Consider the following 14,677-nt stretch of genomic DNA (forward strand, 5'->3'; position numbering starts at 1 on the left):
GTAGCTGCTATGGGACTATCTTTATCATGACAAAGAATACATGTCTACTTATGTACTAGATCCAAAGATTGGTAGAAGCATTTGCTATTCTTTTATTGGTTGACTGCTACTGATTTCAAGTCAAAAATCTCACAGATACTCCTGTCCATTTTTAAATGACAACAACGTAGGAAGCTATAAGATTGAACAAAAGCAGAATTCAAATAGAACCTCAAAAAACAATTCACAAACTAGGCACTCAAAGTTACTGACAACCAAAAGATGCCTTGATTTCCCTCCTCCTCCGGCTTCCAATGGATTATGACGACCCATTTGCAAAGTGTAGAGCCAATGCCGAAAACCTACAGGTTTTCAATATCGTCGAGGTTCTCCACATCCACTCCATCATCTTCAAGAACTTCGGGAATGACCTGGCCCTCGATATCAGGGTCAACTTCAGAACCGTCAAAGTTATCGAATTCGTCAGGCTGGACATCGGCCACCTCATCACGCTTCTCGAACTCAACCTCAGGGTCAAACTCAAGCGCTTCATCACGCTTGCCAAAGTGGCGGACAGCAGTATAGTAGACATCCGCAAGGCGACGGCACTCCACTCCCTTCCATGAGCTCCAGCCCGAGAATTGGCTGCAGTACTTGTAGAGATCCTTCTTGAAGTTGTCGTCAATGCGCTTCTTCATGGCCTTTGTGAAGCGCTTCTGCTTCTTCGTGTTCCGGTAGCCGAAATCGTGTCTTTGGCAGCTGGGGATGAAGTTGTATCCATCGGGCTTATCGGGTGACTTGGAGCAGTTGTCCGATGACCAGTTGCACTTGGAGGGGTTCTTGGCCTTGCGCGCCTTCTGGAAGGTCTTCATGGAGACCTTGAAGATGAGGTTATCCGTGGCCTTGGCCGAGCATGTTGTCGCGCGTGCTTGTAAAGCAGAGATGGGATTGTCATTGACAGGGGTTGTGTAGGGCAAGGCAGACGAAATTGCGGCGAACAGGCCCAAAGTGGCAACGAAGATGTTCTTCATGATGATAAGTGGCTAGCACTCGGACAGAATAGGCAATAAGAAGTAGATGTGATGCTTGCGAGAGGAGATTGTTGATGATTCTGTAGAGAGCTACATGACAGGAGTTGACCTGCCCTTTATACTCGCGAATGACTCTTATGGTTGCCATGGACTGTCTCCTTGAACGAGGCTATTTCGTACTCGGTAAACTACGTCTCGCTCCGCCCCCATTCTGCTGTATCGTCTGGCACATTCCCTGTGCCGCATTGTGGACGTGATGCATTCTATCCCCTCTCGCCAAGAACCTATTTGTCTTTCTTTACGAGTTCTCAACACGAACATAATTAAAGCCCTCGACGTATTATTGGAGAAGAAGCGAAGACCATTCAGGATACGGTAAAGGGCTTCAGGATCTGCAGAACCTGAAATGCACCGAGCATATTCACTTCGAAGGATAAATTGGCCTCGGGTAAGCTTTAGTGGCCTATTGGTTCTAAAAGGACCCTGGATCAAGGCATTATCGTATCCAATAATAGTAAATTCCAGACAAAAGGGATCCAGGTACGAGCATGGCTCGCATGCCAAGACTCAGTGAAGAATCTTGGGTTACCTTCGTGACTCGTAAAGCCCCATCGTCGCGCACCTGTAGTGCTTGTGTATGCCAAGATGATCGTCAAGCTGGAAGACCCTTGATTCTAAAAATAGCTCTCAGAAGGTTATCATCGGAGGATCCCCCGCTGAAGAAACCCATTCTCAATTCTATCCTGCCATAACACAATTCGGTTCCACCAGTGCTCACATTTTCTTTTGGTTGCTGGTTATTAGGAGTATTTTGATACGTATCCAAACTCACTAACAGCAATACATGCCACTTCTTCAATATGCGATATTTTCCAGGAAAGCGATAATTGTCGCAATTGACGCAATACGAGGTCAAGCTCTGCCAAGAAAAAATCCGAGGTTAGTCTTCGTAAAAGCTTCAATTTTGGCATTGGCCCGGCGTCACTTCTATATGAGGTCAAGAGTCTTAGAGAGTGTGTCATTGCTGGTCGGCTCAGGTTACAAAGGCGGCTAATCAGTGGGGATATATCCACTTTAACAGCGACACATTCTCTCCATTGACAGCTAGTTCATGCAAGGCTTGTGATAGTGATAGCATTAGTCTCATTAGGACGCATGCTCGATGCGAGTTTGCTAAATCTGTAACGCGGTGTTGCAAACGGGGAAATCCACTGCCGCATACGGCATTGCGGTGTATATTCTCTATCTTGCGCTTGTTTGTTAACAGGATAGGATAGTATGCTCAAGAGAAGGCAAGAACTATCAGATTCACATCTAGTGAGGCCTGACAGGTGAAATTGGGGTTTATAGTCCAATGACTAGTGCTCCGTGGCACCCAAGAGAGCATCAAACTTCCATAACATGGTCACCTCGTGTTTCTCGTTCTTTCTGGCAGAGTAGAACTTAACTCCGTAAGTGTAGGTGCTATGCATTTGCTGTCCTTATCGGCTTTTTTACTAGTTGCCTTTATAATGCCGCTGCGCAAGTATGGTCTTGCTTCTGGGAGCCAGCATGTCGGACGATGACCAACAGCCACTTCCCACCCTAACACGCTGAGAAGACTCAGCATAGGAAATGATCTAGAGTTGCCTTGGTCTCGTCTACAATTAGCGTGTATGTCGGCAACGGTATGTTCAAAGATTGTATAGGTCCATATAATCTGCTGACCTCCCACTAATAAGCAGTAATGATTCCTCTTTCATGCAAATAGACTGCGAAAACCGCCTAATGAAGAGACTTATGTTGATTCCCGTGGTATTAAATAAGCACTTTATAGCATGAGATTCACCTTCCCATTTGGAATAGAAGTAGTAGTAGGACCAATTGATATTTGTTTCTTTGCAAACTTATTAATATGCTCACTTCTATATCCAAGCTACGCACTGTATAAATCCGGTGCAGGTAAGATGATTACTTTACTCTCCTGTTTTCCTTTTTCTGTTTTCTCTCCTATCATTGACAGACGCATCTGCAGCGTCTTTTATATAGTCTTACGTTTCGAAGCAGGATTGTCATAAAGGGTAGACTATTGCTTGTAGTTCCTCAATATCAAATGAACGGGATGTTAAACGTTTATCCTAGACATTGTCCTGCCACGTGTCCATATACTAACAGACCCAACATTCCTATTAATAAGGAGACATAAAATGCCCGGGTGTTCAAGAAGTATACGGAATAGATTCTGCCAACCAACGGGGAACGTATTTTACTGAGAAGCGATCATGTTAGATCCTCATAGAGGCTCCACCAGCATGGCTCCCCCTTCCTCTCCGCCAACAAAACCGGCTTCGTATATCGATCAAGGGCTGGAAGGTACGCCCTCATTTGACGGAGTGGAGGAGGCCGAAGTACTTGTCCCGATGACCCAAACGGTTGCTATCATCACCAGCATCACCTGTATCACCGGTATCGGCAATCTGCTTGCCGGGCTGCACACTGTGTGAATTCCAGTCATTGCGGCTGACCTCCACATTCCTCCGGCACTCCAGCTTTGACCAACCACAACATTTGCACTCGCCTGTGGCTGCGTGCTGCTCCCTTGTGGAGCTGCAGCTGATGTGTTAGGGTGCCGGCGCGCCTGTCTGCTTGGTGGATTGCTTCAGACCGCCAGCGCCCTGGCGCTGGACTATCGGCGACAGGAACCCAACTCATCGCTCTGCAGGTGATTGTGGGCCTTGCCGCATCTTTCTGCTTGCCAAGTGCTGTCGGCGTCACGGCTCACGTCTTCCCTGCCAATAGCAGCCCGCGTCGTCGCAGCATCGCTTTCGCGGCCATGGTGGTGGTCGGGCTGTTGGCTTTGGATTGGGCCTCGCGCTGGGCGGCGTGTTTTCGGACACAATTGGCTGGCATTGGGGGTTTTTTGTTACCGCGATCCTCAACAGCGCAGTGCTGGCCCTGGCACTGTGGGCAATTTCAAAAAGTGCAGATGGTGGTCCGCTGGGGAAGGCATCGCTCACCCATCTCTACCGGGATGTCGAGTAGATTGGCGCTCTACTCATCAGCGCTTGCCTTGCGTTTCTCTCGTACGAACAAGCCGTCGCTACCGGATCAGATGCGGATCAGAGTATGCGCCAGCCGCTCTACATTGTCCTCCTCTGCTCAGCATTGGCATTAATACCTATATTTGCCTTATGGATGTGGCGACAAGTTCGATTTAGTCGCCCGGCGCTGATTCCAAACTCGCTTTGGACCAAACCTTTACAGCTGTTTGTATTACTGTGTTCCTTGTCTGGGGAACCCTCAATCCGAGTGAGCAGCTCACAGTCTTGTATCTCCAAGACGTCCGGGGTACATTGACTTTGACAGCGTCCTTATATTTTATGCCGGCCCCGGTCTGTGGCCTGCTAATGAATGCAGCCATCGGTCTTTCATTGCCATACTTGAAGTCCTCAATCGCTGTGCCCGCAGGCTGCCTTCTGAGCGGCATCGCACCACTCTTGCTAGCAACCCTCTGCGGCGTCGACGGGCCAGGGTATTGGCGTGGCGTCTTCCAAGCCATGGCTCTCAACTCACTGGGCGCAGACCTCGTTTATACAATCGCAAAACTAGTGATAACAGACTCATTTCCAGCCAAGACGCAGGCGCTAGCTGGTGGTGTTTTTAACATGCTCGCTCAAGTCGGGAAGAGCGTGGGCATCGCAACATCGGCACTTATTGCACGGCAAATAACCTCGCAGATGGATCATGCAGAGAGTGCTACTGCCATGTTGAAGGGATATGAGGCTGGATGGTGGTACAACTGTGGGTTGGGGTTTGTCTCGGTAGCTGTGAGCTTTGGGGGGATGAGGAGTGTTAAAGTGATTGAAATTAAGAGGGATTGATTTGCTGACAATTCGGGATTTCTCGAACTTGAATTACACTTTTCCTTACTCATTTGAGTTGTTACCTTTCAAAACCTCATTTCTATTGCAAGATTATTGGGGTAGTTGGAATGATTCTGTTGGGCAGTCAGGAATGAATATAGCGAAATAGATGCGCGGCTCCTCACCACATATCGTTGATCTTACCATCACATCTGTTACTACCAGCCGCCCATTGGCAGGCCATGATTCTTTGAGCGCGCTCGCCTGCCTCTGACACTATCAATCTCTCTAATCCCGCCTGGAGAAATGAATCAAGAACCGGTTAAATTGTCCTTGTGAACACTTATTTTCCATAGCACTTTGGTATATTTCAGGACTGCTACGAGCATATCAGGTGTGCACGTGCTAGTAGAAAACGATTCAATGCTCATCGCAATCATGTGCTTCATTTTACCGAAGCCCTAGTTTAATATACCATCCAGTCTCACCACTGGGAAGGCGTGTATAATAATATCAAGACGATTAAACTGAGACGCGCCGACCCGTCAACAGTGGATCTTAACCTGCCGGGGAAGGCAGAAATGCCGACAGGTCTGGGAATTGAATCAATATCTACCAGATAACAACGCACGTTCCTTCGGATAGCAAGGGCGATCTCAGGAACCCCCACCAACCCCGACCAATACGAGACTCAGACAGAACCATATGGGCAGATAAGATAGCGGAAGTCCGACGGAAAAGAAATTCAGGGCGAGTTTATGCAGAGTTGTGGAGACCGGAACGTGAATTATTGATTGGTCAACGTTTTGATTGCAGAGTTACATCTGAACCCCGAGCAAATGTGAGGGGCATTTGCTAAGGGGCTCGACTATATATAGCATGCAGCACAGACATAATTGAGGACCTTGGTGTCATTTTTCAGCGTTGTATACAGACCATTCATCGATCATGCCGCGCTTACTCCCCATTTCGGCGGCTACTCTGGCGCTGGCCCAACTCACTTATGGTTGGGGCAACTTAGGTCACGAGACGGTGGCCTACATTGCCCAGAGCTTCGTTGCTTCTCCAACCGAATCCTTTTGTCAGGATATTCTGGGCGATGACTCCACCTCCTACTTGGCCAACGTCGCCACATGGGCCGATACGTATAAGTATACCGACGCCGGAGAATTCTCCAAGCCCTACCATTTTATTGATGCGCAAGACAACCCGCCGCAGAGCTGTGGAGTAGATTACGATCGGGATTGTGGTAGCGCCGGGTGCAGTATCAGCGCGATCCAGAACTACGTGAGTTACTTTAGAGTTTATAACAATATAGGATGCTCATCTTACTTAGACCAATATTCTCCTGGAATCTCCCAATGGCTCGGAGGCGTTGAATGCCCTGAAATTCGTGGTTCATGTTCGTCACGTCCCTTGACCGGTTTAATCCGATTTCCTAATATGTCGCAGATCATCGGAGATACTCACCAGCCCCTGCACGACGAGAATCTCGAGGCCGGTGGCAACGGTATTGATGTGACGTATGATGGAGAAACCACCAACCTCCATCATATTTGGGACACCAACATGCCCGAGGAAGCCGCAGGTGGCTACAGTCTGTCGGTCGCAAAGACCTATGCTGACCTTCTTACTGAGCGCATCAAAACCGGTACCTACTCATCTAAGAAGGACTCATGGACAGAGGGAATTGATATCAAAGACCCTGTGTCGACCTCAATGATCTGGGCGGCCGACGCCAACACCTACGTCTGCAGTACGGTTTTGGATGACGGACTGGCATACATTAACTCCACGGACTTGTCCGGCGAGTACTACGACAAGTCCCAGCCAGTCTTTGAGGAACTCATCGCGAAAGCCGGGTATCGGTTGGCGGCTTGGTTGGATCTGATTGCGAGTCAGTCCGCTTGAAGGGGATTGTCTAAAATATGCTCGGAGTTAGGTCGCTATTTGAGCGATGTGGAATAGTTGGCCGAGTAGGTCTTCTTCTCTGAAATGACTATACTTTAGCAAAAACCGATGTAGTACCGTACATCGTAACCTGTTATGTGTCGCTCTGCAAGTCTTCCAATGCTATCTGTTGATGACTACGAATACAATGCTATCATGCATATTCGAACAAAGTAGCTCTTGAGCTTGAGTTAGGGATGAGACACGAGTGAAAATGTCAAAGCAAGGACTTCCACCCTGGTCCTTTCCTTATTAATTCCCGAACCCAGGTACACCTAATAGGCTTTCCAACTACCAGTGTCACATTGACCGGTGACATAGAAAGCTGAATGCTAATACATGGGTCTATTGACGATGTTATGCTGGTAAAGCTATGCCTGGGGGTGCCGAAACTAGTTAAATAATTCGGGTCGAGTAATTAGACCTCGGCGCCGCCCTAGGCTCATGGGCTGTTCATGGGGGCAGTTATCGAGGTACAGCTTGAGCAACATGTTGAGTAACTCCACACAGGAAAACAGAGAGGCTGCTATGAGATAGATTGACTAATGGCCGTCCTTAGCAGTACGACAGCAAATTCTGGTTCGTAATTATTCTCCGATCCGTCATGCGTCACAATAACAGCCCACATATACAGCGGATGACTGCAAGTCCTGACAGCAGCTGCGAGGGCGGCTCCAATGGCAGGAATAGAACTAGTACTTTGGGGGTGAGCAGGTTGCAATGTCTAGAAAAGTACATGCGTGAGGGTGTGTCTCCCCGCACGAAGCACAGCGACAGAATGTACATGAGCTTGTGCATGCGTACCAGTGACCTAACAGTGTAATAGTTCTGTTGTAACTTCATGTTGTTGGAATGGCTCTATGACGTGGAAATATCGCAATCTCCCCCCAGGACTTTCCTATGAACTCATAGTGGAAAAAGGGGTTCCATAGCCAACGTTGTAATGAGCTGCATAGGAACTGTTATCGGAGATTGAAAATTTAGGTCGTTCTACTACCTTCATGAAATCAATGTGGGCAACTAGAAGCAAAAATGATATTACACTTCATAAGGGACATGCATCTAGAACACTGGAACCCCTGCATGGTACTAGTTAGTCATTGTACCATATACCAACAAGCTGTAGACCGTATGGTATTCTGTTAAGTACAACTTAGAGGCATAGGACAACCTACCGAGGAGCACTATGACCAAACCAACATGCCCGTAACTTCCAGGGATGTATTTATATTAGATTGTTATCAATCATAAACTGAACTGTATCAATAACACTTTTCTCAAGACTAATATAGCCCCATTGCCCGTCGACAGCTCCCTTGGCCAAGATGTCCTGGCTAATGCGCGTATCCCATCCAGTTGGATGGACCCCATCAGGCAGAGTTTGTGCAGGATTGCCTTCCGGTACTCTTTCTCTGAGGGACGGAAAATGTTTCCGAATAATATTGAGTACCAGTTGGGGTGTCGTGAGTTCGGAAATAAGATAAACTCGTCGACCAGCTGCTGCAGGGTTCGTCAAAGCATCTACATGGCTTCTGGCAACGTCACGGACATCCACCTAAGTATCATCAGCGCTTCTGATCACAAACGCATGATTAAGTGGACACATACGAAGTGGTAAAATGGAAAGCGCATATCCTTGAGCTCATCTTTGTGGACGCTGTCGATAAACTTCGCAATCACAAAATAGTTCGTTGCATTGATAGAGCTCATCCCCGAGATCGGATGAATCATTGGTCCTGTGATGATGTGTGGGTTCATCAATGTGAGCTCAAACGCAGGGGAGTTCATTTTCATAAACTCCCAAGCTGCTCTTTCCGCCTGCACCTTAGAGACCATATATCCTAAGACGCCATCGCCACACTCAAGTGCCTGCTGTGCAGTGATCTTCCGCATTCATTAGCCGCTGCTCACTGCGGGAAATTGTCGATGCCATATCCTCACAGGGTTCCACTCCTCTTCTGTGTATGGAGGTCCTGGTCGCGCGGGATCCTCAAATGAATTCAAGACTATAACAGCACTACCCAGAAGGACGAACCGCTTCAAGTCCATTCCACCATGTCGGTGAGCACTTCCGAGGATCTCAGTGACACTTAACTATGTTAATAGTTATCCAGATACTTTGCAGATGAAAGTATTCCATTTCTCACCCCACTACAGCAGTCTCAATTACAAGCTTCTGCATGTCCTCCGCTTGGAGCGTGACCGGTGACGCTGTGTGAATCACGAAGGCGAAAGGTACTTCCGCACTCTTAAATACTTCATCGAATGGCTGGCTTTTGGTAAAGTCAGGAACTATTACAAACTTTACTCTACCCTCCCAAGATGGGTGTGATCTGATAATGGCTGCTGCTTTCTCCTGTGACCGGACAGTTGCAGTGACGGCATATCCACGCTGTTAACAGTCAGATGGGACGTCTCTCCGAGGCAAAGCGACATGTCACCTCAAGTAAATTAGACAAAATATGAGATGCCGCAAAGCCATTCGCGTGTGTCAGAAGAACGTGCTGCTTCTTCATTTGAGGTATCATACTGAGGAAAATGGACGAGGAAGGAGGTTTTGCTTTCAGGTCGTGATGGATCTCACCACTATACGGCTCTGTAGTAGCTCAGGTGCCTCTTCACAGGTTCATAATTCCTTACTTCATGAACCCCCCGAGATGCTTTTATAAAAAGCATGAGCAAGAATTATATGGTTACGTCACAGATGGACACTTTGGCACAGTGTAGCCTGGTTCAGGCCGTTGAACCTTGGCACTATGCCAACATTTTCGAAAGGTGAACCATCGTAGTGCATATTTAACCAGATTGGAGGCTATCAGTTCAGAATCCTGCCTGTGGTAGGAGTATATTGTAGGCATCCCGCCGAGGGGTTTCCCTGGATCCATTGTCCGCCACATGTTAATTTTGCAATCTGGACTCTGCATAGAGACTAATATGATGTTTATTTCTCATAAAGATACAGGTAGTATAGCGACTGCTCGTTTGATGGACATCTGCAACTGTATCCAGAAAATCGGTTCATGGTTGTCTGTCTCTGGTTTTCCCGGTTCAGTATCTTCATAATCACTTGAACCAGGAATTATTCCAGAAACATCTGCTACACCGCAGGGTATACTTCCTAAACTAAGATAATATCGACCCACATCTGACTTATCGGAGACTCGACAACTAGATACTATACTGAGGTATCCAATCCGATTTTACTCCTTAAACGTGCGTTTATTTCAGGCAATCCCCAATGACAACAACCACTGGTTGCGGCCCGCTTTCTGCTGTTGAGAATAGAATAGAGTACGGAGTACGTACTCGTTCCATTAGTGTGAATTGATGCGGTTATCCGAAAGCATGGCGCAGATGGCTGTTACGGTAGAGGTCTATGAGGGTCTAGGCAAACCAGACGTCTTGAAGCAGAGGGTGCAATTGGAGTTGCGGTCAAGATCGACCACTTCATTCAGTACGGAGTAGTGGAAGTAATTCTCGGGCAGCCAAATCGGATCTACGGAGATGCGCCACCCTCGCAGCCTTTCATAATCACGAATTATTGAATACGGCGAGTATTTGCATGGGTCGTATATCATATCTGATCTAAGTACACGCAAAATCATAATTCAAAACAATGGCTCCGAGATCTCACTCATACTCCGGTATTATGGCCTGTATGTATTCTTTTGATGCATCCGCAAATTGCTAGGTCTAGATACGGATCAGATAGAACTTAGCGATTGCCTTGAAAGCCCTGTTCTACTGCTGACATATATTAACTCCCGTAATAGTCCACTTTGTTTTGCCGTACTACAGAAGTGTGTGGCTTGATGGAAAACGCGCGCTAGGGACTCGTGTTGCTTGGCTAGTGCGTAAGACCCGAGGAAATGATCAGACGAATACGGGATGGAGACTTTCATCCAGTAATCTACGTTGTCATCGAGTGAGACTCTCTGCAGGAAGAGTAATTGAACTAGTCTTCTGAACGAAAGACACCATGGGGAATGAGACACTCCCAGAAATGGAAATCAGAAGAAAGAGAGAGACGGATCAAAAGAAAGGATAGAAGGATACAATCAGTCTCCAGTCTCAGGGGTCACGTAATTAGACTGCCTCTTCCATCATTTTAATATGCACTATTAAAAACGGTGCCTCATCCCTTTTCTCGTGCAGCTCAGGACTATCCACATGTACAGTGATAGACACTGCGGTGAGCACATCGCACCACATATCGGCTAAAAACATCGAGACATGAAAAGGCTTGGTAATAAGCATTGGCACTACCACAGTGCTAGGGTTGTTCCCAGGATGTAATAGTATGGGCTATTGCACTGGGGTAGCGGTGATCATGCTCAATATTCCTGTCGTGCCAATTAAATACCTATGATATGACTTTTCCTGAATATAAAGCTACATTTATGGATGGTGGTCAGCACGCCGATGCAGATCTTGCTGTGATTACTTCGGGGAGACACATTCCGTACGACATTCGCGCTGGTAACTTGAGACAAGCAATGCAGATCTTTATTTCCTGGTAAGCCCAGGAGCAAGAGCAAACAAACCATTACCCATGAACTGGTACAATACACGATCCAAATAGCGACCTACGCCTAGGCAGATACGTGCGTCAATGAACACAGGGATCCAAGTGGTTCATCTTTCGGGTCAAGCCGACTTAATAGCCTCACTACTTTTTCTATACGAGGCAATCCTGTGGCTGCTTGTGGCTGTTCCTTACAACCTATCGCGACCGATTTCAAAGTTCTGTTGGTGAAGCGCACTGGAATGAAATCAAGGTGTTCTATCTTAAGGCTATGGATGTTACTCCAAATTACCAACGTACGCAGGGCACATTATAATCGGGCGGCATAAACGGCGTGACCCAATAAGCAGTTCGATCTGCGATGTTCACCTTCGTATTCTTTCCGGTGCGATCTCCCCATAAATGTATCTGATTCGAGGGACGATCGATGAAGATCCTCTTCATCCGTGAAAATATCAAACCCCGAAGTCAGCTCAATTGTACGCTATCGAATTGTTTGACTCAGTATGACTTCATTGGCTCGCTAAATATATCTGTCCCCATCTGTCCAGGTGACAAAACAAGGTCAATTGGAGCTATCTCCGCATATGTGGAGCTTCCTGGCGCTTGAAAGTTATATTACATGCAGGGTTTCCCGGTTGATAAGCATCTTGGCATGGCAAGAATCACGGTGAGGTTGTGCGAGACTCAGAAAGCACTGGCCACAGTTTGATTTCTAAATTGAACCTATTTCCACAGGCTGCATTACAGAGAGAAAAAGCTCACCTGGGCTTGTTGTTCAATTGCTCTGATAAGGGCCGGCGGTATGAACTGCCCCTAGGAAGAATCTCACCAATCTCCGAAGAGTGGACCTCAACTAGTTCACGCTTAGCACTTCCGCATTAGTGTATATACTGTCGATCCTATACGTCGAACTGGGTGACCAGCCTGCTGTTCGTGGCTTCAGTGCCGCTGGAGCACCTCCAGATCATCAGGACGGCTACATGCAGGTTGCAAAACTAAACCCAACGGATTGTCAATCCTTGAAGCGTTTTCGTACTATAGTGTATTGCCTTAAGACACAATTCCCTGTTTTCAATGCATAAATTAGTAATTAATGATGACATCCCAGTCGAGAAGCGCAACTTTAGCCGACAATGGGATACGGAAGATCCTTCAACGATGGATTTGCTTGGAGATTATGCATACGGTGTGCAAGAAACATGAGCCATGAGATCCGACAGACTCTGTAACTTGATCGGATTCTCTTCACAAGACTCAAGATAAGATGGATGCGGAATATTTTGTTTCCAGCCTGAAGTTCCTCAAGAAGTTCGATGCATGCAGATAGCCCCTGAGTCCACTTTTTGCAGTTTTGGTTGCCTCCGGGGGCGAGATGCATGGTGGGAATTGGCCCACACGCGGGCGGGACTGACTTCCCCCAGATGGACGGGAGAAGCAGGTGCCAAACATGCATCGAGCCAATGCAACAGCACGATCTGGCGTTTAGCTCATGCAAGTCCTGGATGGAAGTAAAACACCCGTCCGGGGTGTTCGAGTGATCTGCCAACCAGAGGCATCCAATGCGCTGACCCACCCAGTTCTAGGCCTCACTGAGTGGCATGTTTCCCTGCAACAGTTTGGCCACCTATCGTACTTTTGTGCCCGAGGGTGAGGAACCGGCACCTGGAATAGCAATACGTTGGCTCAAGCAGGCGGAATGCATCAAGTCAGGCAGAATGCAAATAAAATACCACGAGCATCCCTCTGAACCAGAGCAGCTATAAATACTGCCTGTGATCCTACTGAATCCATTGTCTTCTTCATCAGACACACAGCTTCCTTTTCCGCTTCGTCTTCCTTCTCAGAGAACAACACACTTCTACACTTCTCGTCCTCTTCCACGTCAAAGTCGTCATCTATCAAAATGCAATTCCGCTCCGTTATCGCCCTTGTGGCTTTCGCTACTGCCGTCACCGCTGCTCCCTGTGACAGCTGTGATGGTGGCGACTCTGGCGACTCTGGTGACTCTGGCAAGTGCAGCCCTAACCAAGAACTAAAGTGCTGCACCGGTCTCACCCAAGGCCTGAACCTCGGCATCCTGCCGGCCCTGTGTCTTCGTAAGTTTTGAATCTTGATAATTTTTATGTTCATCTCTAATCCCATATTAGCTCTTCTTGCCAACTGCAACAACCAGGCCGCCTGCTGCGAGGCCAAAGGAGTGAGTGATTTCCTTTATCTTGGTTTGTGATACGGAACCTAACTTCATACCTGCAGGGACTCCTGAACTGTCTCACCATCCAGCTCTAAGTTCATCGCATTTCACCACCGCGAGTAACGATACACGGGCGATGTCCGGTGGGGGAGTGATGCGCGACTCGGTAAATGGATATGTCTTACTACGGTTGGGCGGTGACAGTCTTCTTCCAGCATCTAGGTGTACACGGATTGTCCTAGGTCCGAGGTGTGGAAATTGAAATATTAGATTACATCGCTATGAAAGCTCAATGCAACTTTGGCTGTATGTATATCGGAAAACTACCTTGCATAATAACCACGAATGTAGAGTGAGCGGCGATCCTCTCTGCTGATAAACGGTGTATTTTTGCTTTAAGTGAATTAAGCACACGATTCATAGAGTTGTATGTGAATAATGTGGCAATGAATCGAGAGAGATCTAAAGATATATATTTGCGCGTTCCCATGGGGATACATATGTAACCCTTCCACACGGAAGGGCAATCAATAAACTAAAACTAAAATAAAATAAAATAAATCTACACTCGTAGAATGAATGACTTAATGAATAAGTATAGACCAAGTACACCGGATATTAGTAGTATTTAAAAAGTCAATATTAGAATAATGTCAATCTCCATATGAAGGCAGTGCCATTCACCAGGGTTCTTTGAACTTCTACCCTAGGAGTCGGAAAGGCGAAAATATATATATTCTTAGGGAGCTTGACACAGAGCACCCCCCCCCCCCCCCCCCCCCCTAATATAGAAGACAGAAAAAAAAACCAACCCTGATTCAAGATACACCGGGGAAGTATGAATGATGAATTATTTAGCAGGGCAACATATAGAAGCCTCAAAATGGAATCTGACAAAACTATGTCGGGGTCAAACTGGATTCCCAAACTCAAGTCGTATGGACGGTCACTGCTTAACACACATTTGACAATATTACACGACAGCTTACAAGCAAGATCCGGTATAGTGTAACGGCTATCATACCTGTCTTTCACACAGGAGATCGGGGTTCGATTCCCCGTACCGGAATTTCTTTTTGTTTTGGTCTTTGTCAACTGCCGCAAGGAATGCCTAAGGCTTCAAGACGCGAGCTTCGTCTAGATGCAGCTCTTGGCT

General features: G+C 47.1%; 7 protein-coding genes and 1 non-coding gene across 8 annotated transcripts; 5 read left to right on the forward strand and 3 right to left on the reverse strand.

Annotated features, from left to right (window-relative positions):
- Nucleotides 1–12: 12 nt before the first annotated feature.
- F9C07_2285693 (prokaryotic phospholipase A2-domain-containing protein) lies at nt 13–1,141 on the reverse strand. The gene has a single exon (XM_041287019.2). The coding sequence runs from the start codon at nt 1,008–1,010 to the stop codon at nt 342–344; it is 669 nt and encodes a 222-aa protein (XP_041149721.1). The 5' UTR covers nt 1,011–1,141; the 3' UTR covers nt 13–341.
- A 1,961-nt stretch (nt 1,142–3,102) lies between these two features.
- On the forward strand, nt 3,103–4,870 carry F9C07_2204731 (uncharacterized protein; the record flags this gene model as incomplete). The annotated part of the gene is given in 7 exon segments (XM_071509593.1): nt 3,103–3,120; nt 3,279–3,362; nt 3,615; nt 3,750–3,956; nt 3,976–4,027; nt 4,052–4,113; nt 4,254–4,870. The coding sequence occupies 7 exon segments, from the start codon at nt 3,103–3,105 to the stop codon at nt 4,868–4,870; spliced, it is 1,041 nt and encodes a 346-aa protein (XP_071367611.1).
- Nucleotides 4,871–5,800: 930 nt separating this feature from the next.
- Nucleotides 5,801–6,763, forward strand: F9C07_2074225 (nuclease S1; the record flags this gene model as incomplete). Its single annotated transcript, XM_041294365.1, has 3 exons — nt 5,801–6,139; nt 6,189–6,254; nt 6,305–6,763. 3 exons carry the CDS (start codon nt 5,801–5,803, stop codon nt 6,761–6,763), a joined length of 864 nt encoding a protein of 287 aa, XP_041149719.1.
- A 1,264-nt stretch (nt 6,764–8,027) lies between these two features.
- Nucleotides 8,028–9,330, reverse strand: F9C07_7912 (putative NAD dependent epimerase/dehydratase; the record flags this gene model as incomplete). The annotated part of the gene is made up of 5 exons (XM_071511693.1): nt 8,028–8,357; nt 8,411–8,671; nt 8,714–8,896; nt 8,955–9,194; nt 9,244–9,330. The coding sequence occupies 5 exons, from the start codon at nt 9,328–9,330 to the stop codon at nt 8,028–8,030; spliced, it is 1,101 nt and encodes a 366-aa protein (XP_071367612.1).
- A 1,872-nt stretch (nt 9,331–11,202) lies between these two features.
- Nucleotides 11,203–11,418, forward strand: F9C07_7913 (uncharacterized protein; the record flags this gene model as incomplete). The annotated part of the gene is made up of 2 exons (XM_071511694.1): nt 11,203–11,318; nt 11,385–11,418. 2 exons carry the CDS (start codon nt 11,203–11,205, stop codon nt 11,416–11,418), a joined length of 150 nt encoding a protein of 49 aa, XP_071367613.1.
- A 914-nt stretch (nt 11,419–12,332) lies between these two features.
- On the reverse strand, nt 12,333–12,708 carry F9C07_2285696 (uncharacterized protein; the record flags this gene model as incomplete). The annotated part of the gene is made up of 2 exons (XM_071510776.1): nt 12,333–12,395; nt 12,516–12,708. 2 exons carry the CDS (start codon nt 12,706–12,708, stop codon nt 12,343–12,345), a joined length of 246 nt encoding a protein of 81 aa, XP_071367614.1. The 3' UTR covers nt 12,333–12,342.
- Nucleotides 12,709–13,233: 525 nt separating this feature from the next.
- Nucleotides 13,234–13,616, forward strand: F9C07_7915 (uncharacterized protein; the record flags this gene model as incomplete). The annotated part of the gene is made up of 3 exons (XM_041294364.1): nt 13,234–13,426; nt 13,478–13,527; nt 13,584–13,616. The coding sequence occupies 3 exons, from the start codon at nt 13,234–13,236 to the stop codon at nt 13,614–13,616; spliced, it is 276 nt and encodes a 91-aa protein (XP_041149717.1).
- Nucleotides 13,617–14,518: 902 nt separating this feature from the next.
- On the forward strand, nt 14,519–14,590 carry F9C07_t206. The gene has a single exon. It is a non-coding gene; the product is annotated as a tRNA-Glu (tRNA).
- The last annotated feature ends 87 nt before the right edge of the window (nt 14,591–14,677 follow it).

This window comes from Aspergillus flavus, chromosome 6 (genome assembly GCF_009017415.1).
Source record: "Aspergillus flavus chromosome 6, complete sequence".
Classification (NCBI taxonomy): Eukaryota; Fungi; Ascomycota; class Eurotiomycetes; order Eurotiales; family Aspergillaceae; genus Aspergillus; species Aspergillus flavus.

What these genes read in the sequence shown, in the direction of transcription:
- F9C07_2285693 (XM_041287019.2), bottom strand. Translation starts at nt 1,010, where the DNA reads ATGAAGAACATCTTCGTTGCCACTTTGGGCCTGTTCGCCGCAATTTCG.